The sequence below is a fragment of the Corvus kubaryi genome, unplaced genomic scaffold, assembly GCF_017639235.1.
Source record: "Corvus kubaryi isolate FWS band 111438036 unplaced genomic scaffold, C.kubaryi_AGA036_p1.0 split3-37173, whole genome shotgun sequence".
Taxonomy (NCBI): Eukaryota; Metazoa; Chordata; class Aves; order Passeriformes; family Corvidae; genus Corvus; species Corvus kubaryi.
Window position 1 is genome coordinate 650,770 of NW_024582085.1, and position 26,366 is coordinate 677,135.

General features: G+C 41.7%; 2 protein-coding genes across 4 annotated transcripts in view; both read right to left on the minus strand.

The window, feature by feature from the left end:
• SPECC1L (sperm antigen with calponin homology and coiled-coil domains 1 like) overlaps positions 1-11,953 on the minus strand; it is a 63,541-nt gene extending 51,588 nt beyond the window's left edge. Inside the window, exon 1 of one of the 2 annotated variants that reach the window (XM_042015128.1) lies at positions 11,840-11,953. Coding sequence is in view for 1 of the 2 variants with exons in the window: in XM_042015127.1 (XP_041871061.1) it covers positions 1,765-1,805 (41 nt within the window). In the remaining variant the exon portion in view is untranslated. Of the gene's footprint in view, positions 1-1,764; positions 1,857-11,839 lie in introns of those variants that run through there. The other variant, XM_042015127.1, reaches the window with a different exon arrangement.
• Positions 11,954-15,454: 3,501 nt separating this feature from the next.
• The window catches only part of BCR (BCR activator of RhoGEF and GTPase), a 99,611-nt gene continuing 88,699 nt past the window's right edge, over positions 15,455-26,366 (minus strand). For both annotated transcript variants that reach the window (XM_042015126.1, XM_042015125.1), the window contains 4 exons: positions 25,127-25,261; positions 24,423-24,528; positions 23,456-23,618; positions 15,455-22,738 (listed from right to left, as the gene is read on the minus strand). In XM_042015126.1, coding sequence (XP_041871060.1) covers positions 22,649-22,738; positions 23,456-23,618; positions 24,423-24,528; positions 25,127-25,261 — 494 coding nt within the window. In that variant the 3' untranslated portion in view covers positions 15,455-22,648. The remainder of the gene's footprint in view (positions 22,739-23,455; positions 23,619-24,422; positions 24,529-25,126; positions 25,262-26,366) is intronic.

Genomic DNA, 26,366 nt, shown 5'->3' on the forward strand with positions numbered 1-26,366 from the left:
AAGAGGATAGAGTTCTTTAGTAAAACTGGCATCTTTACTATTGAATGCTATTTTGACGTTCTACAGATAAAAATTAATTGCCCACAGCACGCTTGAGGAATAACCAAATGAATTTCCAGAGCACACTTTATAGTGAAGCTCACTGCACTTAAAAAATTATCCCAAAGAAGAACTATACACTTGCGATAAATCCAGTCAATCAAAACCATCACTTTTTGACAGCTCACAGAGTGAGAAGGCCAGTGCTCCAAGGAGCGTTAGGGCACTGGCAGTGATATGACTATGACACATTTGGGCAAAGCCTGACAACCTTGCCTGGCAATGTAAATAAAGCGGTGGCTCTGGCTGGCACGGAAACACCCAGCACTGGCCACTTGCAATGCACATTTTTCAGGTCTACAGAGCACATTCATCAGCCCTGACACACCTTGCCAAGACAGACACAGCACACATGAGCTTTGCATGCACAGTAAATACAGTTGGATCTGTTTATTACAGCAAGTAAGACAATAACATAACCCACTGGATGGATGGCATCAGAAAGAAATGCAGGCTAATGTTAACTTTCACAGAACAAACCATTTATACTGTTATCAGTATATCTCAGGGGGTCAGCAGTGACAAGACCCTGTGAACTCAAATGTTTCTCATCCATGAGAAGTGTTCCTGAAAACACGCCACAGTATTTGCTTCAAGAACAGCAACTACAAAGCACAGTGATGGAAGCAAGCGAAGCTCAGCAAGGTAAGCTAAGTATAATCCTCATGTTTCATCACAGCATTACTTTAAAATAACCATAAATTTGACACGCAAGACCACTATTTTTGATTCACTGAAACTCAAAGGTAGACCCACCTTTCCAGAAACTTTAAAGATACATAGAGGACAAGAAGGTTTAGGTACCACTGTGCCTGTTTTAATTCCAGAGAAACTAAGCTCTAAGTAGTTACTTTCCTAATGAAAGAAGTTTATGTCATTTTAGTTTAAAAACTGAGAAAAATATACAAACGGGTCACACAAAGTAAGAACAAGACATCAATTAGCATTACAGGTTTTAAAAGCAGCTGCTCACTAAGACTCCTAAAGTGAATTTGTGTCCTCATTGTGCCAATTGCTCCCCTCCTGCCTTCTCCAGGAAGGAAAAAGAAGACGGGGTTTCAGCACTGAAAACAGAAGACATCAATATTGTTGGACTGGGAGTAGGAAAAGCCCTACTTCATCCAGTTTCTCAAAAGGCAGGTATTGCAGATAAAGACTACCTTTATGCTTCTAAAGAACACCACTACATTCCTTAGGTAGAAACTGTATTAGGACAACAATAATCTTGTCTCTGCCCAACAATTAATTTTAAAATAAGAAATGAAACACTCTCTAACCAAAGAAAGCTTTCTGAAGAGTAACATACAGCACTAAAAATTCAAATGAGAACTAAAATATTATTTCACTATTGTTTTAAAAAGAAAATACTGCATATAAAACTGTAGTTTATATTTTGCCCAAGGGAGAAAGAAGGAATTACTGAAGAGTTCCTTTCCCTTTACATACACTTCTTCCCTCCTCAAAAAAAAAAAAAAGGAAGGAGAAAAAAAAAGCCACTACTAAAGAAAATACTCATCAACAGGCACAAGACATTACTGGAAAATATTTGATTAATGATAGCACAAACAGTATCAATTAATCAAAATGGAAAAAAGCCAAAACAATGCCAAAATATCAGATAGAAAGACTGCATTCCTGAACTAAAATGTAACTATTCACTCTAACCTGTATGCTTTCCCAGCTGTCTCTCTTTCCACAGCACACATAGTACAGGAAACAGGAGAACCTTGCTCAGGAGTGTGCTCTCCCTGCTCCGTGGAGGCATGTGAAACCAGTCCTGCACTTTATACCAGCTGCAAACACAACTGCATAAATAATAATTTAAAACTGTTTTACCCAATAGCATGGCTCTGCTCCTGACTGTAAACTGATATGATACATCCACCCAGCCAACACACAATGCTTTCAGCATTACTCTTCAGAACCCTGAGCACTCAAGCAGGGCAGGGAGGGTATGATTTCTTACTGTGATTATTTTAATCTCATCCATTATTTAATATTGCTGTCAAAAAAGTAAAGCTCAGTTACAAGAGTACAAAATATAGTTTCCTGTGCCTGGAAGACAATAGAGGGTCAAGCAACAAAAGTATTTTTTTCCCTTGGTTGAAAATACGAGGCATCAAGAGACATTAAGCAGTGTTACCTGCTAAAAATTGCAAATTATTAAGAAAATTATAAATAATCTTAGAATTTTCTTTTAAGAAACCACAAGAAGTAGAAGCAAGTGATCCTTCAAATCTGAGGATACTGAGCACTTTTGAAAAATCAATAACCCAAGTTACAGGGGAAATTGCTCATGTCTAAGAGCAATACAGTCAGTACACTTTCACTCTCTATCTGTGCAAATTCTTTGTGTTTGATATATTTAGGCTGACAACTTTGCCCAAATAATTAGGGAATGACGTTTTCAGGTCACTTATAAAGTCCCAAAAGGCAGAAAAGCGAAGAGATTATAAAATACAGCCTCATCAACCCCCTGTAAAACACAGATACAGAACTTTCCCAAGTCTCTGCAGAAAAGACAGCACAGACACCAAAAAGCCTCCTATCTGGAGTATGAAATAAGCTATATAGAAAGAGACACATCTCTCTACATTTATAACTTTCAGCCTGCAAGCTGCACGAGCACTCTGCAACAATGTCTCTTGCTCAATAATTCCAAAAACATGATATATAAACCACTGGATTCCAGAAGCCCAGAGCAAATAATGCATTTCTTTTATTGCTTAAGATCAAGACATCAGTTTTAGTGACTTGAAAGTTTGTTGGCGCTAGCAGGTAATTTAAGACACCAAGGGTAACAGGAGAGTCCATGGAATCACAAAGACTCTTATGAGACTAACTGGACAATAGAAACAGCAAATAAAATTAAATATCGGTAAACACAAACACATCTATCTCTTGGGGAAAAGCAACCTCAGCTTCAACTATAAATGTGCTCTCAGTGTATCAATATTGCTCAGCAAGACTACAGTGTTCTGATTCATAGCTTCATTAAACTATCAGTACAGTGCTTGGAATAAGGAAGAGAAAAAAAGCAAAGCAATTCCAGGAATTATTAAAGAAAGGAATAGACAATGAACCATAAAACACAAATATCACACTCAACAAATCAATATTTTGCCCATCTACCCACACTTTAATTGCTATGTGCAGCTCTTCTCTCAACCTCAAAAAAAAGTTTTCTTACAGATCTAAAAATGGTCAAGCAAGGGGCAAAAATAAGATCAAAGGTATATAATAGCTCCCATGAGATATCTCACAGGGAGCCTATCAAATCTGGAATGGCATCGAGAAGGCAGACTGGGAATGGCTGTTAATCATCTCTTTCAATATTAAAACTAAGGACCAGCAAACAAATTTAGAGCCAGGTTCTAAATTTAAAAAAGTGACCTGCATTTTTAATGTATATTGTGTGATGGGATAGGGAGACTGGCCATGCACAAGGTACAGAAATTTCCTAATGGCTCTTAAATAGCTGAGTGCAAAGGGCTCAGAAACCCCTCTGAGCCAAAACTAATTGTAGGGTGGGAAAGCAGTCAGGGTGGGAGGGAAGACTTTGGGGTTGGGTTTTTTCCTAAGGCATCTGCTCACAGCTGCAGGCGGGATGGAACTCCAGGTGGGCTGGATCCCTATGCCAGTGTGGGCAGTGTCTGCTCTGTTCTTCTGCTGCAAGGAAAATACACAACTGTGCATTGCAGTGCAATACAGATGGAGCACAGAGGGCTGCGCTCCCGGAACAACAGCTGCAGGGAGTCATTTAGACAGGAAAGACCTTTCTGTTACTTTCTCTCTTAAAAATTCTGAAGAGCCTTTACAGTTTTCCATTACAAGTTGTGGAATTAAAAAATAGGAATTCTGCATTCAAGTTATGCTATCCATCCACTGTTTTCAAGCCACATTTGCTGTTGCTGCTTCTCTCAAACAGAAGAGAGGAAAGACCAGAGCTTTGAGCCAGAATTGCCTATTACACACCTCAATTTCTCTACTCCTTCTTTGGAGAAAACTTCAGAGCTGTAGCTGCTGCGAGTGATGTGTAACTGTTGCAATACTTAACATTCCAGACAAGTGACAGGAACATTTACAGAACTCCTGAACTCACAAACTGTGCTCTAAAAGCCTTTTCATAACAAGATTAAATTATGTAGCCTTGTTTTCAAGCTCCTATTTCAAACAACTGCTATTTCAAACCATTGCCAAGGAAAGAAAAAACAACTGTTCATCAACTAGCAGGGGGAAACTGCTCCACAGGGAAGGGGAGCACTGACATAACTCGGTCTCAGCATGAGCTTCTACACTGACTGCAGCTTCAGAAGACTTTTTTTAAATTATAGCTTTGGAAAACAGAATAACAGACTAGGTAAATCCATACCTTACTGGTATCCATCACTGAGCCAATTAAAAAATATTCTATGTAGGCTCAGTACCCTTAGCATTCCCATTAACTACAGCTGCTCACACTACAGATCAAAACACCATCCACATCACTATTAAGTAGGGTTTGTTTCATTGGTGTTGAAAATATAGGTAATTTGGTTACACTTCTATGTCAGATTTTACATGCATGAACAAACATCAGAAATATCAACCTTCCCTGTAAAACCCTTAGGTTAATATTCCAATAAAACAGAGCCAACTCCTACAGTAACACTTTGGCTTTCCAGGAAAATAAAAAAATTAACACACTCATTTTTCCAGCCAAAGGACTGGCCAGCTTTAAGTACAAACCACACCAAACTAAAAGTGATACTTGATCAGTTAACTCCATTAACTGGAAGTGCTCTTACCTGTTATTCCAAGCATGCTCTAAAGCAAGTGTTATTCCAAAAATCAATAACCTTTCAGTTACAAAGGTGTATTTAGTGTCCTATAATCTTAAGTATATACTGTATTCCTCACACAACAAACAAAGTCCACTGGTGGAATGCTTACACTGTTAATTGCTGTGATTCCTACAGCCATAAGTCCTACTGACACACACGTGGAAGTTCTCCTGGCACTGCCAGGCAGCACTTTCAAAACCAGCTATGTCAATTTTGAAACCAGGGGAGTTGGTAGAATAGCACAATAAAAAGTGTACAACCAACACAACAGCTTTCTTCCCTTTCAAACTGACTCGCTCAGTGTACAACATTTCATTGCAATGTTCTCTCTCAAGCACAGCTGTTCCCAAAAGTGCTGCCTAGAGCAGGTGACCAGTGGTAACCTCCTCCCTTCGGTCCACTGTAAATGTTGTCAGCTGAACTCCGATCAACAACTGCAGCAAAGGCTTCTGCTGCATCAAGTTCCTAGGGGGGAGTAAGGCAGGCAGCAGCCAGGTTCCATCACAGGTAGGGGGACAGAGAAAGGACATGCAATGGACCATTTCAGGAGGCAGACCAGTGGCTCCCAGCACATGTGAGTTACAGGTAAAACCCATAAGAGAAGTGATTAACTTTGACTAAGTCTCATGTTCATCCAAAACACTCCACCAGATCTTCAGTTCATGCAAAATCCAAACACTCCAAATCCTGATACTAGGAGAGTTATGATGATAGATCTGCTCTTACCAGCAGTTGATTAATTATCAGCTTGAGGACTTTCTGTTGCCGGGACTTCTGGAACTGGGAGGTGACTGGGTGTTCAGTATGTCCACTTCACCACCAGCCTGGTCTGACAACATTCTTGAAGGCATTGCAACAAAAAAGTCCCAGAGAACAGAAGAAGCATAAAGAGATGCATCCCCTGAGGACCTTCCCAGGCCTCAGGTGCTTACAGCTCTGGAATTCCCAACCCCAGAAGGACCATCCTGGTCTCAGATGCACCAAGAGAATGGCCTGAATGGGAATGGCTCATGCACAAGTCAATCCTGCTAAGGCTGAGGGTGGGAAGTGCCTGCTGGGATTGCTTAAGTTAAGTCATGAAAATAATTTAATTGTACCCTGCCACCTAAAGAGGCAGTTCCCCCCCTTCCTCAGTCTTTTCCCTTCTCTCCATTCTAGAGATCACAGCTCATTTTTGATGAGTTGGTCTTTCAGACAGATCAGAACTGATCTGACTCACCTCATAATTGCTAGATACTATGAAAAGGAAGCAGTGGGACTGGGAACAAGAAGGAAGTCTCATTCTTTCAGAGACAGTGTAGCCCCAAAGTTGTTTTAATTTAGTTTCAGGCTATGGGACATTCAGCAGCAGTCCTGCTTTAAATGGACCTCTTACTGCCACCCACCAAACCACCAACACTTTCCAAGCCACACTATTCCAGGGCACAAATGACCTGTGCTATTTTTAAGCAATCAACACAAGACAAAACAGGACACTAAGAGGTCTGAAGCCTGGCTACCTATGGGTTTGAATTTGTGCAGCGGCCGACATCTTCCCTCACCTCCAAGATCTGTCAACAGCACACTCATTACATAGTTTAAAGTCCTTCAGGCTTGGCAGACAGAGAAGAGACAGAGCCACATGCAAATCCTTCCTAAACAGTCTGGTATCACTAAGGGAGGAGCAGTTACCTGACCCGGTGTGGAAGCTCAAGGACATAAATTTGAGTCATATGGAAGAAAAGTCCTTGCAACAGGATGGAGAGGCTCCCATCTACTGACAACTTTTTATTTCCCAAGGGGAAAAGGGTAAGACTATTTCTCTTCCAAATTTTATTCCAAGCCTTCCTGAAAAGGGTGAATCACCAGCCAGTTTATGGAGTTCCTGTTCCCTGGGACAGTTTAGTTGTTGGAGCAATGCAGGATTCTACATGGGACAAAGCCTAGGAAAGCACTAAAATCCCAATACAACATCCCTAACTGATGTAACTGCTGATATCCCCATGGAATGCCAAGTGCACTTTCCACTGTAAAAGTATAAAGTATTTCTTTGAAAAGCTCCTGTATCTCCAGGTTTCCTGGCAAGCCTTTGATGTGTGACTGAAGGCCTCAGAATAGCTTTTCCTCCAGAAAAATGTAGTCTATTAAAAAAGGCTATACTGAAGTCTTTCTCTTTTCCTTCAAATATCCTTTATATTACAACATTAATGTCCATAACTGATAGACTTAATTTTCTTCTGTAGACAAACACTATTTATTTATTACGGATGTATATATTAGAAAGATTTTCAGGAAACTTTCAATAAGTTTTTGTAACAAGTATTTGTATGATTTCATGTTTTTAATATAGTAAATGTAGTTCTGAATATGAAATGAAATAGATTGAAATTTCATGTGCACACTTGGATCTATACCCTTTAAAATGTCTTTACGATTTTTCCTGAGTTTTCACAAACAGAATTTACACTGTTTACAGTAATATCTATCCCTGCAAACTATCAAAACCTTCAGAGAACAGCATGATGGCACCTTTAAACTTTTTCAAAGTCACAGGCATGCCCATGCTACAGGGTGAGGAAACCCTTTCTTGTAGTTTTGTATAAAACAGAAAGAACAGCAACAGTTACGGGGGAAAAGTTTGTGTTACAAAGTTTTTGTTTTAACATGTTAATTCTCAATGAAATGTTCTCAGTATAGTCAAATCCAATGATACTGCCACATTCAAGGATGTATGTCATATTTACAAATCCTAAATCAAGAATAATTTGATGACAACAACTACCAGCAACTGTATGTATTTATGAATTTCATCATTTTCAAAAGAGACACTAATTGTCCATCTCATATAAGCAAGTGCACATATAAAGTAGCTTTGCATGGTTCTGTCAATGACAGGAAAGAAGGTTCTTTTTTTTTTTTGTCACAGAAAGAAATAAAAACAAAACTAAAACTTCAAGTATACAGAGTTACTCAGATTTGTGGAAGGAATCATGTCTATAAAAGTAGCTTTAATTTTTCTTTTTTCCTTCAGAAAAGCCTGTATTCCTTTAGGGACTTGAAGGAAGTATTTGCCATTAACTATTTAAACTGCTGGTTACTTCTTAGGGAAGAGCAAATTGAAACAGGCAAGACCATTGTCTGAAAAGACACTGCACAACAGATGCTACTTTAAATGCACACCCTCGGTGTAATTTATTTTGCTAAATAAACTTTTAGTTCCATATAACCTGGCAGCTCAGTAAAAAGCAAAAAAAATTTTAAATCCTTTGCCTAAACAGTGAAAGTCAAGCTCTAGTAGATCATTTTTATAAACTTGCCCGTGTCACTTAAGATCTGTCCATACAAAGACAGCCAACATTCTAGCAATGAACAGTGAAATATGTTGAAGGAGCCTCTCCAGCACCAACCCTCACACAGCAAGGAAATTCTGCAGCTGAAGCTTCAAGAAGGCTCCATCTGCCAAAACCACTGTGTGCTTTTAATTAAGAACATACATAGAAATGTATTAAGAAGAACACAAAGTTTCAAGGAGTGGTAAGAACGCCAGCCTCTTGGTCATGCTTTCCACCCACCTCCCCAAACACAGATCCCACAGAAAGCCCTCACTCACTGCATGTACCTGTGAAGAACGTGTACCCTACATTGGCTAAATGACCAAAGTCAAGCAAATGTTTTTAGCATCAAAAAAAATACAAATACTTTCAGACTGATGTAATCAAATACATCACTTGAGTACTTCAACTCTACCTTAACTCTTTTTTACTATTATTTAAATACTACATGTTAGGTGCTCAGTTTCTTTTCCTGAATAAAACTGCATATGTAACAATTAGTTACAGCCAATCATTAGCTTGGCTCTTGGCTCCATTCTGGCAAACAGTGATGGAAAATAAAATTGATGCAAAACTTATCTTTCAAAAATGCCAAACCAAGTCTTGAAGTAAGTAAAAACTTGTTATTTACTCTTCTGAAATTTTGCCTTCGTGGCTTCACAACCATTTAATATGCAACAAGTGACTAATTCTACTTTTTTTCCTCTCTTTTTGGTACTGAAACCTTGCAGATTGAACCCTTTCAAAAAGTCTCCTTTCACCTAACTTTAGAATTTTTTCTGGTATTACTCTTGCCTGCAATTTGGGAAGCTACTAGTTCTGCCACTGGTTTGCAACATAGTGTCAGTTCTTTGCAAAAACTGAAGTACCCCAAGACAGTTACAAAGACCAAAAGTTGTAGCACCTTCACAGTAAAGTCCTCTTTCCCAAAGAAAATCATGCATGTACGTGTGAAAACGCTACTAATGAATTATTTATGTTTAAAGATAGTATCCTGTGATTACTTCCAGGCTGCACTATTGCTAAGTGCCCCAAATGGTGGCTTCTCTGATCACTTCGGTTGGAATAAGCTCAAAAGAAACAAGTAATAGGTTCCTTGTAACTAGTCATGTAAGGATACCATTATGTACATAAATCAGCTTCCAACACTTGCTTTTTCTCCCTTTTTCAGTATAAAGACCGAAAATAAGACAAAATGGGGTGATTTTTTAAGCCAGGAAGCACAAGCCCGACATTTCTTATGCTGTTTTTCCCAAGGAGCAATAGTGATTCAGTCCCATTAATAGCATTACACACTTCTAGGACTGGATCCTTGTTGGCAAGACAGGCTCCAACATCACAAGGCCAAAAAGAACTTCTGAATTACGTTAGTGAAAAATCTCTTAAGGAGTTTCCGTAGCCTCCACCTACTGAGAATCTACTTTCCTCTTTCATACCAACAGTAAAGCAAAAACGACACAAATTAGTTTGACTTCAAAATGTTACTTCTAAGTATATACCTATTCCTATATAAAATGTTGACTGTACCTCACATTTATTTTGTACAATTAAATCTTTGCAGCATAAAAATATCCCAACGTGCTTAGACAGAAACTTCTAAAACTCAACAAGTTTTAGACCTGGCCTTTGCCACCTTTAAATGATGTCCAGGTATGGCTCAGGGAAATGCCAGCTGGCTCAAGCAAGCCGTGCCAATGTCTATGCTGGCAACGATGTGGAAATCATGTGCCAGACCTCAGTCTAACACCCAAGTTGTCTTTGATTTGCTACTATGGACACACTCTCCATTAAGGAAAACCTTTGCTCCAACCTGCTGCAGAAGACACTTTTGGCAGATGCCTGGAAGGCCACTGAGATCACACCACCCTTGAGCACAGAGGGAAAGGGAAAATACCCTGGAGCCTCAAGGTATAGTCCATGACACCTGGAAATCCCTGCACAGACTGTTTTCCCACTGTGATGTTCCACCATCATCAGACTTTAATAAAACAATCCCTCATACAAGCAAAGAGAGAAGACAGATCTTTACCAATGATCACACTAAAACACATGTCAACAATTAGCTAGAGCAGATGAAATAATTGGGAAAATATGGGCTGCATTCTCTAACTAGATGGCCCTTCATTTGACAGAAATAGAAAAATACGTTAAAAAGATTTGAGATGTTTTGTTCCCAATTATGTATTGTATTCATTAAAGAAAGAAAAAGACAAGTATCCCCAGCCACACAAAAACATCTGAGAAATCAAGGGGGTTTTTCTTTACTTCACCTAGTTTACCAGCCCGGAATCTGGCTTTTCCATTAGCTGAAAGTGAAGTGGCAGTGTTACAAGAAACATGAGACTACTCCCATCTCAGTTTCCCAGTTTTAATCTCGGACTATTTACAATGACCTTCTATTTTCATTTTGGTTAACAACTACCTAACAACACTCAACTAGCTGGAGACGGAGAAGAAACTGTACTTCTGAGCTACTGTACTGCAGCACTATATTGTGATCCACAGTGTTAAAAGCAGACACTGGCTTTAATTTGCCTATCTTTCAGCAGCCAAAGTCCACACCACTAATGAAGCAGGAAGCAGCTCCAGAAGGCTTATGTTTGCTTTTGGGGTGAACAGAACTAACACAGACTATGTCCTTCAACAGAACCCGTGGCTTCTTAGAGCTTTTTTCACCCAGCAGAACCACTTACATGACACATTTTCTGCGACAAGAGAGCTGTGTTTTCCAGACCCCAGCACAGACAAACACTTCATGCAATCACAGACAGTGAGATGCTGTTGTGGAGAGAAGGGTGCAGTTTGCTGAGCATCAGCACTGCAGTGTTTTTCTCTCTGAGGACACAGCGTACAGAACCTCTCAGAATAGGCTGGTGACTAGTTTTGGCCCAGCTATAGGAACCTGCCTTCCTACATCACTGGTAATACCAGGTCATGACAGACTTGGAAGCTGAAATACTGTGAGGCACAGGATGGCAGACTGCAGGCACAAAACTGGAACTTAAGAGGCTCTTTCAGCTATAAAAAGGCAGAAAAACCGCGCTCCAGAAAAGCATGAGACCAGAATCCAGACAAAGGTGCTCCCAAACACACCAAAACCCAGCTAGAAAGATGCTGAACGCGGGCACTCCGCGTTTCTCCTCAGGGAGCTGCACACACACCCACCATCCCTCTCACAGACACCAGCCAGCAGCGTGAAGCGAATGATTCCACCGCGGGATGCAAACGCGGGCCAACCTGCGCCTCCCCGCCAGCCGGGACCGGCGGACGCTCCGTTCCCTCACCGCCTGCCCCGCGCCCCGCGGCGCTCCCGCAGGGTCATCGCGAGGTGGGTGACAGGGAGGACGCGGCAGGGCGGGTGGAGGGTGCCGCGGGGGTACCCGAGGAGGGCGCGGGGCGGTGTCACCGCCGCGGGGTGATAGTGCGGCCACTCGGGGGGCGGCGGTGATGAGGGGCCGAGCCCAGGGCTCCCCGCGGCCGTGAGGCGCTGCGGCCAGGGCGCGGGACACAGGCCCTGCCGGAGCCTGCGCGGCCGCGGGCGACCCCCCGGTGGGCAGGCGGGCAGGGGTCGGGGCCGGGCTATGCCCGCCGGCGCTTGGCGCTTACCGGGGCCGCCGCCGCCTCCTTCCCGCTGCTTCGCAGCCCCGGGTCCGGGGGCGCCGCGCGGACCGGGCCGGCGGGAGGGGGGGGGCGCGCACAGCACGGACCCCTCCGCCCGCCTCCGCCCCGCCCCTTGGCGGTACCGCGCACGCGCCCGGGGGCCGTGAGGGGGAAAGGGCGGGGCGCGGCCACGGGTGGCGCGTGCGCGGGGCGGTGCCTCCGTCAGGGTGGGGCTGCTCCGGACCTGGGTCACAGAAACACGGTGGACTGGAATCTGTTAGGTAGGAAAAGAGCTCTGAGGTGGTTGGGGCCGACCTGTGATCCTACACCACCGTGTCGTCTAGAACATGGCAGTGAACTGAGCCCCACGTCCAGTCTTTCCTTAAACACCTTCCGGCACGATGACTCCATCGCCTCCCTGGGCAGCCCGTTCCGATGTCTGATCACCCGTTCTGTGGAGAAATTACTCCTCGTGTCCAACCTGAATCTCCCCTGGCACAGCTTGAGGCCGTTTCCTCTTATCCTGTCCCTTGTTCCCTGGGAGCAGATCCCCCCTGAGCCTCCTCCACGCCGAACCCCCCCAGCTCCCTCAGCCGCTCCTCACCACACTTGTGCTCCAGACCCTTCCCCAACTTCGTTGCCCGTCTGAGGGCGGGAGGGCGGCAACAGCCCCGGCCCAGGGCCGCAGCTGGGACTGGTGAAAAAATCAATTATTTTGTGGGATTTTTTTGGGGTGGGGGAATAAACATGCATATTTTAAGCTCTGGCACCAAGTGTGCACAGGGCAGGCAACGTAAGTGTGAGTGAGGGGGCTGTGGGTCTTCTAAACCTGTGCCTTACTGTCCAGATCTATAATTGCAGCTTTTCATTCGAGTGAGAAGTAGATGTTTAAATGTGTGTCGTGGCTTAAATGGGCTAGAGTTTTCTTCCCCGTGTTCAGCACAAACCCAAAACATATCCCATACTAGCCACCTTGAAGAAAATTAACTCTACCCCTGCCAAAACCAGCACATTGTGGTAGGAAATAGCTTTGTCTTCTTAGGTTACAAGAACTCATGTGCACACAAGCTTTCAGAGTCTGAGCTGCCTTCAAATGCTCTAAACTAAGCTCAGCTTTGTAGCCCATCACAGTGCAGAATGTTTGACTTGTCATGAATAACCAGCAACTGAAGTTAATAAACCCAAATTGCAGCGTGGGTGCGTTGGTGGGAGGTATAGCAGAGTTTGTATTTACAGGCACTGGCTGGGAAGTGCTACAAATACAGTAATGAAAAAAATGTGCTGATTTGACACATCCCTGTAAAATTTTCCCCTCTGTTTAGGTTAAAGCTTCTCTCCCAACAGCAACTCAGCTGTTTTAGCAAAAGAAACATTTCAAGTGTAAGATTGAGTTGCATGTTCTCCCTTGAATTCCTTCTGAATTCAGAAGAACAGAATTCACAGGAATATGGAATTTGTAGGCTGCAGACTGGTAGGGCAAGTATGACTTACAGTCCCCTCATTATCTTTGGTGAAGTTAAATTTTTAATATTATAAATCTAAGTAAATGACACCTCTATGACGTCAGAATTGCCTTTAAAACTGACAGGATGTATGCTGCCAGAGATTGCAACATAGTTTGATTTACATGGTGGGAAAATGTTTCTGTTTATGTGTCTTACAAAGGCATTTCACTGAGATATCCTTCCCTGTCACTTTCTCTGTCACTCTGCCTGTTCCTACCTGGTGGGGATTCCCCTGGCAGACAGCTGCACAGACATGGTGTACTCATTTGACAGTGAAATGCTGCTTTATGCTTAAGTAATAATCCTGATGTTTATTTTCACAATATGACCAGTGTCATTCTGCTAGATTTTCTGATCCATGATATCTTCAGCAAAATGTTGTCCTGTGTTTCCACCTTTGGACTGAGTTTTAAGTTATCAGCTAAAAAATGGCATTTCAGTGGCACTACTTCTGTATTAAGGATGTGAAAAATGACTGCAGTTGTTTTCTGCAACGTATTTCTCACAGTAGCCCATAAAGGGCTCAGCTTTCTGTTTTGCAGCAGGAAGTAGTCACTCAGCTCAGTGAATTAACGAACAAGCTGCTAGCTGACGGTGCATATGCCTTGGATCTTGGTTCTGGAACTTAAAAAGACGCTGAAAAAAACGAGTAAAATTGCAGTATTATGTGCTGTAATGTGTGCGAGTGGTTCAGCTGTCTGCTAGGAAAGCTTTCTCATTGTGGTTACGCTCTGAGTTAGATTGCCCCAGAGGATTACAGAATCTCCATAACTGGAGGCTTCTAACAAAGAGCAGACAAATGTCTCTCTGGAATCAGGCAGGGATGGCTGATCCTGCCTCACACTGACATCTGTATCCTGAGGGCCTCAGGGGAGCTGCTGCCCCAGGGCAGCCTGTCCGAGCCTCAGGGCTGCCTGGAAAATGGAAAGACACCTGCTCAGGTGGAGCAATTTGCACAGAATATCCATGGGTATTATATTCATGGTCTTTCTCATGCTGCTCCAGCCTTAGGTTTTGTTTGCTCCCTCTCATTCCAAGCACCGCAGGTGTGTGCGGGCTGCTTTGCACAGGCCTGCACGCCACAGCTCGCCTCCAGTCCAGGGCAGCTCTGCTCACCTGGGGCCTTCAGTCAGGGAAAAGCAGAAGTGGCTGAGAAGCTCCAGGCTGGCAGTCAGCAGAGAGCTGGACATGGTAGGAGCGTGGTTGTGCACAGGGGCAGAGTGCCTGGTGCAGGACACAATCCCTTCCAGGCTCATCCAGGGGCTGCTGTTCCATGTGGTTGCACTTCAAGGGTTCACTTTCTGGGAGAGGGAGAACCAGCTGGCAGAAGAATTCCACATTGAAGCTATTGGAAAACAATTTTATATTATACAGCCACACCACTGGTCGGAAGTATTAGTAATAGTCATTGAGTTTCCCCTTCTTTGCCCAGTTCAGGGGTAAGTATGATGCTCAGTGTAGTTCCAAACACTGCAGTCAGTTAGTTACATTTTACCTACTTCTGCCATTGAAATGCAGTCCTGTCATGTTTGTGATCCACACTTAATGAAATCGGCTAGAGAGCTTTCAAGCAGGTATCTTTTTATTGTAGAAAGGTTTATATATTATATTAAATTGGACTATATTCAAACATAAATGTACTTTAATTACATTAATAGTTTAAACAATATTTAAATAAAGCACCATGTTAACTTGATTTAAATAACTGATTCAGCTTCCACACTGATTCCTACAAAATCCCACTAATTTCATGCAGTGTTTGAAGAACTAGAGGCCAGAGCTGATTTCTTAGCAAATACTGACTACAGTTCAAGTGCTCTGCACACAAATGTAAAATTGACAAAGTCTGAGACGGGCTGGGTTTTGAAGCCGAACTCCTACAAAAGGATTCATACAGATCTGAACATGGACTGGGTTGCTTAGCTATTTCTCTACCTTCCGTGTAAACTATTTCCACACATTAAAGTTGTTCTAGTTTAGTTCTCTGTATTAACCTCTAGATTTTAGGTGATACAGCTTTTACCTTGTAAAACAAGAACAGCTTTTATTTTGAAACAGCAGTGTTAAATTCCATACCCCCAGCAAACTCAGCTGAATGCAATTCACACATTCAGAGTAATGTTGGCTCACTTTTATTTAAGTAAGACCAAAAGAACCTGACAACATAGATACAGGAGATTTTATTTAACATTGTGTACAAAGAAAGGCTACAAATGCCTTAAGACATTTTTCCCCCAAATACAGTTTTTGGATCCCTTTTTCATACCACTTTTCTCAAAAAGTTAAAAAAAAAAATAAAATCCAGAATGACAATTTTCCCCTTTCCCCTTCTTTTTGGGCCTAAACTGGGAGACATTTAGCAGTATGCTTTCAACACTTTTCAGTATTAAACTATTAGGATTAGGTTTTCTTTCCCCAAAACAGAGCACTATGAGATACTGAAGCACTAGCAACAGCAGGATAAAATGTCAAAAACTGACTCTCTAACATGGTAGTGTTTAAAATAATGCCAACAGTATTCTCGCTGATGAAACCCGAAATTATCCAAACAATAACAAGTTGTTTGTCTTCTACATCTGATAATTTAGGACTAATTACATAATTTAATTGTATTTATATTTAAATAAATAGTCTTAACTCCTTTCCTTGGAATTCTTCATGGATTATAAACACTTATAATACTAGAGATAAGAACAAACTACACAACTTACATAGGCAAGAGAAGGCTGAGGTTTTTTTTTTTTGCTGGACAGACACAGAAAGGACAACATTTCAGTGTCCTGCTGTGACATCATTTTTAAATTCACTGTTTCATTGTGATGCTTTTCAGTTATCCCAACACAATAATTCCTTACCCTCTTTTTGCTACCTTGGTAATCACTTTTAGTACTCCTGAAACATTGGTCCCTGCATAGCTAAGTTTTATCCAGGATTCTGCAAGTTTTGTATGTGACTGTGAATCCCAAGACAAGATTTCTTTTAGACTGTGAGAAGCAGTAAAGAAGGCAGGGAGTAGAACAGGCTCCTGTGGAGAAGTGACCTTTTGCTATGGCAGCTTTTACATTACCTTCTACTATATATGAAATAGGGTTTAGATACAGATTAGTTTTCAGCTATTTGTATAATCCCAAATTAGCATAGTCCCTGTTTCTCCCAAAATGGGACTAAAATAGAGGAAGTTTGAGCTACTCTAGATCAATATTTGATCACTTGGTTGGGTGCAGTAAGAAGGAACTCACAACTGCCTTCTGAGCCTCTCAAACTGCCTCAGGGGAGATGGGAGCACCCAAGCAGCAGCAAGGCCTTTGCTCACTGGTGGGCTGGATCTTCACTTGAGTGGGCATCTCCAGGAAGCTGCTGGAGTCTCCTTCCAGGCAGGAAGCTGTTTTGTACACAAACCTGCCCTTTTGTACATCCACAGGGATATAGAATGACATGTGGTATAAATCATTCCACAAATTAGAGAAACAGTCTTAGATTCTCAGAACATCCTACCACTGGGAAAAAGACCACAGCAGTTACACAAGCAAAAGCTCTAGCGCAAAATACACTTTTCTCTATCCTGGTGAACCATTTTTGACAAGAGGATCTGAACATGATTGTGATTAAGACAAAGCAGTAGAGCAAACACTTCTGCTAGGCTTGGGCACTCTGTAATCATATTAATTCCCAAATATGCATGAAATGCTGTAAATAATAGAATTTTACTTAGCTCACAACACAGCCCTGTGTGAGCCTAGAACTTTAGCAGTACCTGTCCCACTCTGCACAAGAAGACTGGAAATACTTTAATTATCTTCAGGGCTCTGCTCTGTAGCTCTGCTACAAACTGAACCTTTTGGTGTGGTAGTTGCTATAATGCAGAATGATGTGAAGTGGTTCTGTTGGAAAAGGAGGGGTCTGTCTTATTGTGAGATGAAACATGGCAGGAGGAAAAAAATTGTGTGAAAACTGCTGCACGTTTTGCAGTGGTCTCCAGCGATGTCACTGTAAGATGGTAACACAAAGAGAATCAACAGTGGAGGCAAACTAGGCAATTTAATAATTTTCTAATTCTTAACAAGAGCATTTATGAATTTGCTTGACCTGAGAGGCATAAATCTAATGATACGGTCACGGAAGAAGGAGAATCAAGATGACACATACACTCAGGTTTGCTTTGGTCCTACTGCCCCAACCATTTTGTCATTACAGCTGTTGTGGCATTTTATCCTTGCAGCCCAAAAACAGACTTCTAGCTTAAACAACAGACCAGGTTTGTGGTTCTAGGAGCTTTTTACTTCCTTGTGGTGGTGGTTCACCTACGCTAACATACAGGCGCTATGGCTGCTGCCTCAGCGGGGAAAAGGTAGAGAGCAAGTGATAAGCTTTGCTTTCTTAACACTGAACTAATGTTCAGGAGCAAGAAAGAGGGGTTGCAGCACATCAGAACTGTGAGGCTGCTGTAGCTAAATTCCTGGCATTCCCATATTCATGTTTATTTACTGGCAAGAGAGCCTTTGCTCAGTTATCTAGGGCATGAGCCACCTTCTGTAACTCAAAATGAGAACTTCATTCTAGTCCCAGGCAATGTGACCTGAGCAATTCCTAATTTTACTTCCCTTTTCCATTTTTGTTGGTTTTATTCCCTAAAGATTGTTAAGGAATAGTCTATTAAGTGCTTCCTTTACAGCTTCTGTTGATTTTAAGGGCAATCCATGGATTTAATTATCTTCAATTAGAAAGTTCATAGAACACACATGAACATTTATTTCATCCTAGGTCAGAATGCAGAATTGCTAATACTAGTCCAAGGCTCCAGTATCTCAGTTGCACAGGCCCTGTGTTAAAGGAAGGGAATGGTCCCATGTTTATTTTTCACTAACAGTAGTAGGACAATATTAGCAAAGACTACAAAGAAAAACATCCCTGGAGTAGAAATTTAAGAGGGCATAAACAAATGACTATCTCCAAGAATTTGATTAATTTGATTGTATCTAGGGATTGCCCTTTCAGATTTTTCTTCTTCAAGGAACAGAAGCAAATCCCCCCCAAGTTCCTGCATAAATGTATTTGTCTTCTGTTATTACAAGTCCCTGTCATCTTGAATTAAGGTAAAAAGAGAAAGGGGAAGTTTTTTTTTCTTAAAACATTTCCCACTTTATACTAAAATTTCCATAAGAAGAATGCCACATCTCATAAAGTTATCCCAGTAGGTGATCAAGCACTGAAACAGAAGGATTACCTAGTGAGGAATCAGAGAAGGTTGAGTTTTTGCCATCAGACTTTACACATTTTTAAAACCACATTGGTCAGTTTACATTTTATACACACTTGAGAGAATGGCACATTAAGGCAAATGAACACATTGTGATGCCTTCCAGTGTTACACAGGTGACAACCTAATCTGGAGATCCACGTCTACCTTAAAGAATAGTCCACGTTTAAACAAACTCATAGAAAACTAACAGGAACAACCATAAAACAGTTTTAAACAGGTAAAACGAATAAACTGTAAAAATCCTGCACCTCCCATAAATATCCTCTGTGGTTCCACCACCTCATGGCCAACACCACAAGAGCCATGTGGCTCCACGCAGTGCCAGACGAATTCTGCGTGCGTGCGATGACGGCAGAGCCGAGGCGGGCAGTGGGCACCAGCAAGGACAGGCACCACACTGCTGGATTTTGCCCTTAGCTGATACACTGAAAAATAGCAGCATTAAGATACAGCCTGAAATAGCTTAGCTACTACCTCAACTTGTTAAAAATGTGCAAGAATAAAGAACACCAGCAGCATTTGAATGGATGTATTTCAATTTGGTTTCCAACACTTCCCTCCCAGACAAAGCATACACAAACACAAAGCTGACTCTGAGCTAGTAACTGTTACTTCTTTTCCATCTTTGAAAACTTTTCCCTTCATTTGCTTAACCTTTTAAAATTTTACTTAAAAACCTATTCAGTGTTAAAAAACCCTCGAGGATTTTAAGGTAGTTTCTAAATGCCAGGAAACTGATGCTTATTCCCCTCTTTAGTCTGGAGAGACACAGACTATCCTAGTCACCTGAATTTCCTTAGCTGAAAATTTAAACATTTCAGATTCCGGTTCCTGAAAGTGACATTTGTAGAAAAGTCTCTCCAAAACAGTAGAAACTGAAGGAGCAAAATCTCCCAGTGCACACATAAAGTGTACTTTTCGCTAGTTTGCTCTTGTGTTGTTTATATTGTATCTTTTAACATAGAAATTAAAGAGTTCAGTTTTCTGACAAAACTCACAAGGGAATGTGTAAGAGGAGAAATTGGAAGGCCTTCTCTACAGCCAAGTTTTGCATTTCCCTTTTTGTTTAAGTATGATAAGGCTTATTAAAAAAAAAAAAAGTAAAAATAAAACACAAAAAAACCTCCAAACAAACAAAAAAGCCCAACCAACATCCTAGGGGAAAAAAACATAAAAGCTTTTTGGAAATACTTAATTTCTGAAAACATAAGACTATTGAAAAAAACTTAATTGCAAAATTAAAGGAAATTCAAGAAATCAATTCTCGTATTCCAAATCAGTCCATGATTTCATCATCAGCAATACGATCCACTATCTTTTCCAGCCCAAAATTACCAGCTTTGGGGAAAACATATTCATACTTAACAGAAATAATTAACGGGTTAAGTTAAATTAACTTTTTTCCTTGATCCACATGCCTGCATGTTAGATAATGTTACATTAGAACTGAGCATTGTAATGAGAGACTGACAGCAACAACCTGTCACAGTAACCAAAGCAAAAGCAATTTTCTCATGGTTACATACTATAGCAATTTAATATTAAAACTAACTTCCTATATAAATAAAAATTTAAAACTTGGGCAAAAGTAAATTGGCACAGTCATTGTGGTATTGCTTTCCAGTTTCAACCTGCAAGGAGCAGCCACAGATTCCAAACACCAAAGGAAAAGGCTATCACCCAGCACCAGGTGTAGCTTGGGGATTTTCCCTTTTCCATGGAGTCATCAGCAGTGCTCCTGCCTCAGGTCCATGCCCCCAGAGTGGGAGCAGGCAGGAGTGCAAGGATTGCTGTAGAGCTGCTAGGGAAAAGGGAGAACAAATACAGAGAAACAAACCCAGAGAATGTTTTACTGCTCTGCACAACATGGCTCAAGTTAATGTTTTTCAGGATTGTGACTAATTTTTACCTTCAAACAGGCAAAAAATGAAAATAAAAATTTAAAAAATCAAAATATTAAGCCTTCAAGTTTCCTTGCCTTCATTCCCTCCCTCCCCCAAACAGCACGTCCTACTACAGACATTTTTTTCTTTTTTGCGGGTTCAGAAGTTGGAATGTCATGGAAATACATACAAGAGAGAAGGAATTTCTAGTTGTACATTACATTACAAAGAGGTTTGCTCCCAGACCTAAGGAGGGAGGGATACTAAAGCAATGTTAAATTCCTATAAGAATCCTTACAAAGCATGCAAAATATTGATATACTCACAAAATTGAAATTTATATTTTTTCCTTTCTGATTTTGCAACTTCACAGTACAATAATTTCTAATATTCTGCAGCAGTCAGAATTACAGTGACTACAAAATCATTTCCCTTTAATTTTTTCTATTTGCTTGAAACACTCCTTTGCAATTCTTTTTTTAAATTGAGAGTTTGTAGATCACCCATCAGAAAATGTGCAATTCAGCACAAAGAGGGGTCGCTTTCTGTGTCATATTTCCCTGCAAATGATGTCGACAACCTGACCCTACCAACCTTTCAAAATCTTTCCCTCCCTTCCCTTTTTGTGCCGATTCCTTCCCTTGTCTTCCAGCCATACTTTTCTTCTCACCGGGATGATGATGGACAGATGCCATTAAATGGATGCTGCATAACTGGGTAGGAGTAGCGGGGGCTGGAATAGTTTAGGAAAATGGCATCGCTCCCACCTGCAGGATGTTTGGCACAACTGCTTCAGAGCCAGAATCTGGGCTCTGGATACCAGCAATTAGATTCTGCAGTTTCAATTCCCTGGACAAATACTGCTGCCCTTTTCACCCCTGTAGCTCCAACTGATTTAGGGAGGGAAATACAAAACTGGTGTTTGGCCAGACCTTTTGTACTGCTAAATGGAGTTCCACAGAAATTTTTCCACTGCTCTTATTTAAAACAGTTGGAATTTCTGGAGAATCCACAAGGCATGCTACTTGCTAGATTGTCCATGAAGTACATTCTGGTGTTTTTTCAGAGTGTTTATATCTATCAGAAAAAGACTCTTGTAGAAACAATGTACAAAGCCTCCAAAAATTCAAGTATCAAAAAAAAGATGTTCTGATAAAAGTCTGGAGTAAGCAGCCAGCCAAACTGAGAGCCATTGATTTTTTTTTTTTTTTTTTTTTAATCCACAAATTCTTCAATTACTTTTGCAGAGATAACATATTTTCTTTGGAGTGTTGGGAATTAACAATCTTCCCAATTAATTTACACTAAGTTTGGTGGGGTCTAAGGAATTTATTAGGATAATATTGCCCCTGCTTCTATAAGCAAACAAACAACAGAATCACTGACTGTTATCCTCCCTGCCTCTCTTTAATTTGCTGTATTTACTTAATTAATTTCATTGAGTCTGTCTCAACCCAACAAAACCCATCAGAAGTGCAACATAAGCAAGAGCAGGGCATCTCCTTCCCTGGGGTGTACAAACATTTGTATGGGAAAGGGTGGGTGAGCCAAAAAAACCCAGCCCCCAACCAGACAACAGTTCTAGCTGTACGTAAAACTGTTTGATTTCCTTAGAACCATATTCAAGACTTGAATTTCTGTGGAGAGAATTTTAGATCCCAGACCCTTCTCTTCTCCTTCCTCTTGCAAAGCAATGCTATTTTTGTGGTCTAGAACAGTACTTGAAAAACAGCAGTTATTAAAGACACAGTTGTGATATATCCTTTAACACCCCCTCACCCAAAAAGGGGTGTCCTATCAAGTGGTCCAGTAGAAATCTTGAAGTTTCTTTATGATAAATTAAATCCATAAAATGAGGAATACTTTCTGTCACAATCCCAACAAGAATAATTGCCACGCTCCGTGTGCATTCATCCAAGTGTCTATTGCTCCTTCTAGTGGAGATTCCGCACAGCTCTATCTCCGGTTAGTTCTGGTTCTACAGCACAAGGAGAGGTTTTTCTCCATTCTCTCCAGCTTGTCTCTGGTTAACAAACAGCAGAAGCTCTGAGGGCTGGAATTCCCTGGCACAGGAACAGGCCAGTCTGAGGAAACACCAGTCATCTTTTTCCCAGGAGTGACAGAGTTATGCCAAAAGCAGTTTGTGTCCTCTTGGTACCGCAGGCACCTACACCTCTGTGGAAAAGAGAATGCTTTGCCTCTTGCTGTCCGGGGTAGGGATAGTCTCTAGCTGCAGGAAGTACAGAAGAACTTGAACCTGGAAAGAGAAACTACAAGGTAATACTAAAGCCCTGCAAGAACTCATTCTCATCCTGGCTATGTGAGAGCTGGTGATACAGCTCTCTCAGGGAACATCTAGCAGCTATGATTTAATACACTGTATAGCAGCAGTAGAAATAGTAAAACTTGCAGTGCTTCAGAGACACTCTTTTTAGATTCCAGGTGGAACAATGGTGCTGGTGTTCCAGCACTGAAAAAATTAAATCTAGAATTTGCCATTACTCAACAGAGAACATATAAACCAGCCTGACCCAGTGACACAGGCTCTGTGCTCCAACCCTCTGCATCGCCTTCAAAGGCCACAGTGGCCAAAGCATTTTGTTGTGCATCAGTGAAGGTGGTTTAAATGCCGAGGAGCATTGTGGAAACACTGCCAATTCTTTTACCCCAGGCCAGCAGCATGGTGCTGGGACACAGCTTCCCAAAAACTTCCCATGCACAAACAAACACAGGATGCACACATACAGACATTCCTTCATGAAAAGCTGTATTTGTACAGATGCAAACTGACCTGCCTGAAGGAACACTGTGCTACAGTCAGTCTAAAATGTCTGTGTGAGGGCAAAAGTTGTTTTATGTTTATTAAAAAAACTACCATGAAAACCCAGTGGGATAGCTGAGCCAGGCCTGCCACAGGACTGCACTTTCCCAGAAAGTGTCTCCACGAGATGCAATGGCACATTCAGGATTTTACCTGGGACATGACTTCTAGTGACCAGCTGTCAGTCATTGTGATGGGCTGGGTTGGGTTAGCAGGGATTTTACTGTCCTTCTCCGAAGGTCTGAGCAGTGTTGGTCCAAAGACAGTGGCAAGATTATGCAGGGACATCTTGTTCACACTTTCCCTCTCAGCAACCCTGGGAGAAGAAACAATGCACAAGGCAGACCTTTATAAACATCTGAGTTTTATAAATGAGAAACTGAGGCACAAAGTTTAAAAAATTTTCCCAAGGGCAGAAAAGTCTGCAGCAGAAACACAGGTAAAGCCCAGATTTCCTGGATTTTAATCCAGAATCTCAATCACAAGATGATCTTTCATGTCTCCAGGGACAGTCTCTGGCATGTACAACATACTTAGGCAAATCAACACATTGGGCAAGCATTAAGCCAGCTTAATGCATTAATAGCAAAAGCATGGAAATATTTCTTCCCAGTTACAATCATATTACAAAGACATAGACAAAATCAGAAAGACTTGACTAAAAAAGGAACTGACAACTGCAGTTAAGCAAAGTGCTGGAATTTTAAAAATAGATCATACTGGATTTCAGACACCTTCTGAGACAGGGCTCCCTAGATCTTAAATATGGCCAAAGCTTCATGGTTTATACAAAAACCTTTCCTGGTCTGTTTATCCAGATGCAGGTACAGTCTCAGTGACATTGCAGCAGGAATCTGCATTTGCCATAGATAAGCCCTGACTCTTCTGTTACTCCTTTCCTCCAGTTCTAATCCTTTTTCAGTATGAGTGGGAATGGAATTCAGGATTTACTGCCTCACTAAGTGAGTATGAGACAATAATTATCTGATGAGCATTCACAGCAGATCAGCAAATACTTCTTCATTTATGTGATTCAGCAGGCATTTAAAGAAAAGGCTCCACTTTTCAAAATAGCGATGCTTTACACATTAAATGCATTTCCCAAGGAACCACATATTACCTTTTTAAATGGTCCAGAAGGAAAAGGAATGTCACAAGGTTGGGTTCTGGAAGTGACAGCAACAGATTCAACATACAGCTCTCCTTTGCAACAGGATCTGAAAGTGCTACAAGACAGAGAACGAAACATCATCACAGGCAGCAAGCGTGAATCTGACTGAGCCATGTCCCAGAACAGCCAATACAGATGGTCCCAAAAGGACTGTGATTACATCATCATAGGCTGGAAGATCAGAGTTGCACATCAATACCCCACAGCATCTTGTTCCTTTATTTCACAAATGCATTAAGAATCCTTTTCTCTCAAGCAGTTCAAGTGCTTTGAGACTTTCAATCATTGATGTTTTTCTCTGCATCAAGATAAGATGAGGTCTATATCTGCCCTTCCCTCCAAAGGGGGCTTCCCTGAAGCCTGCCTGGGCAGTCAGTGTGCACAGCCCCAGCAGGTAGGCTGGCATTCTGTCCTGACCCTATCCTTCAGAAACCTGGGCTTTTGCAGCTTGCAGAGCAGCATGGCAAGTGCCCATATTCCACCACGTGGCAAGGTGATGTCATTCCAACGCTCCATTCTGAGCTCCATTCCACTCCCCTCACAACTTGTTCCAGGCTTCTGTCCAACACTATAAATATGGGGTTTATGTTGCTTTAAGAGCAGCTTCCTATGGAAGAGTTTCCATTATCAAGGGTTCCTTGTGTGGCACCTACCAATGCCTTCAGCAAAGTTGGGATACAGCTCATCTGTGAAGAGGGGTTCCGGCAGCTCCCGGAAGTACAGTTTGAGGGTGCCTGCAATGGCATTAACGTCCATCTCACTCATCATCACTGACACATCCTTGTTATCTGAAAGAGGGGAGAGCAGAGGCAAGGTAAAGGAACTCCTGGCCTTGCATTCCTTCTTTTCCTTGCTTTGGGTCTGTTTATCTTTTATCTCTGTCCAAATAGCTGGGAGTTTTCCTGTTTACATTTCTCCAGATTAAATGAGCAACCTTCCAGCTGAGAAGTGCTGCACAAATGATTGCAAACACTTCATTGCTTTACATCAAGCCAGGGAACTTCACCCTCCCAGGGCTAGCTGTGCTGTGCCAGCGACCCTGGCCGGATCTGAACAAGCCCCACTTGACTGTATTTATACACATTTCAACTTTTATTACTGACAGCAGTTGTTATTCCAACTCCCTGCCTCTAACAGCTTAGAATAAGAGATTCTGAGATTCTCAACTCCCCATGGACTGCAGCTAAAGTACACAGGCAATTCAGGGCTTACACTTCAGTTTTTTACTATTAAGAACAACAAAACCACCCCCTCTCCCTAAACTAAGCATTGATCAGCACTGCTTTCATAAAACAGTGTAAGCCAGCATTTAACAGAAATGAAAAACGTTGTTTTTCAAACTGTGAAAGACCCTTACTTGCACTAGAGCACTATTTCATCAGTGGTTTTTGATAGCTTAGGGTGATTGAAAAGAAAGCACAAGAAGGAAATTTCACTAAAAAAGTGAAGGAAAAGTGCAGGAAGGGTGAATTTGGGTGTCTGGCACAGGCCCTATGTGGCCTGAACAGTTCTTGGACCATCATGTGGAAGCTGGAAGTAGGGTAGAAACTCACTTTTTGTACCTCAGCAATTTGGAGATGTTTCACCTGCCTGATCTCAGGTGTCTTTTGGGACATACAGGCCACACTTTTAAATGTAGCACCAGTAAGGAGCCTTTTTCTGCTCAAGATCAAAGAGAGCTTTGTAAGGGTTGCTCAAAGTGATCTAATTTTCTGAGGCTGTGCACATCAGTCCAGATGGAGTTAGGGAGAGAAGCCCTGACCACCCAACCCCAGCTTCATGAATACCCTTACTAGTTCTAAGGAACATCGGTTTTCACAAAACGTTCTTTATTTTAAGGATTTCTATTAATTTGGACACCTCACAACAGAGAGAAAATTATGACTTCTGATT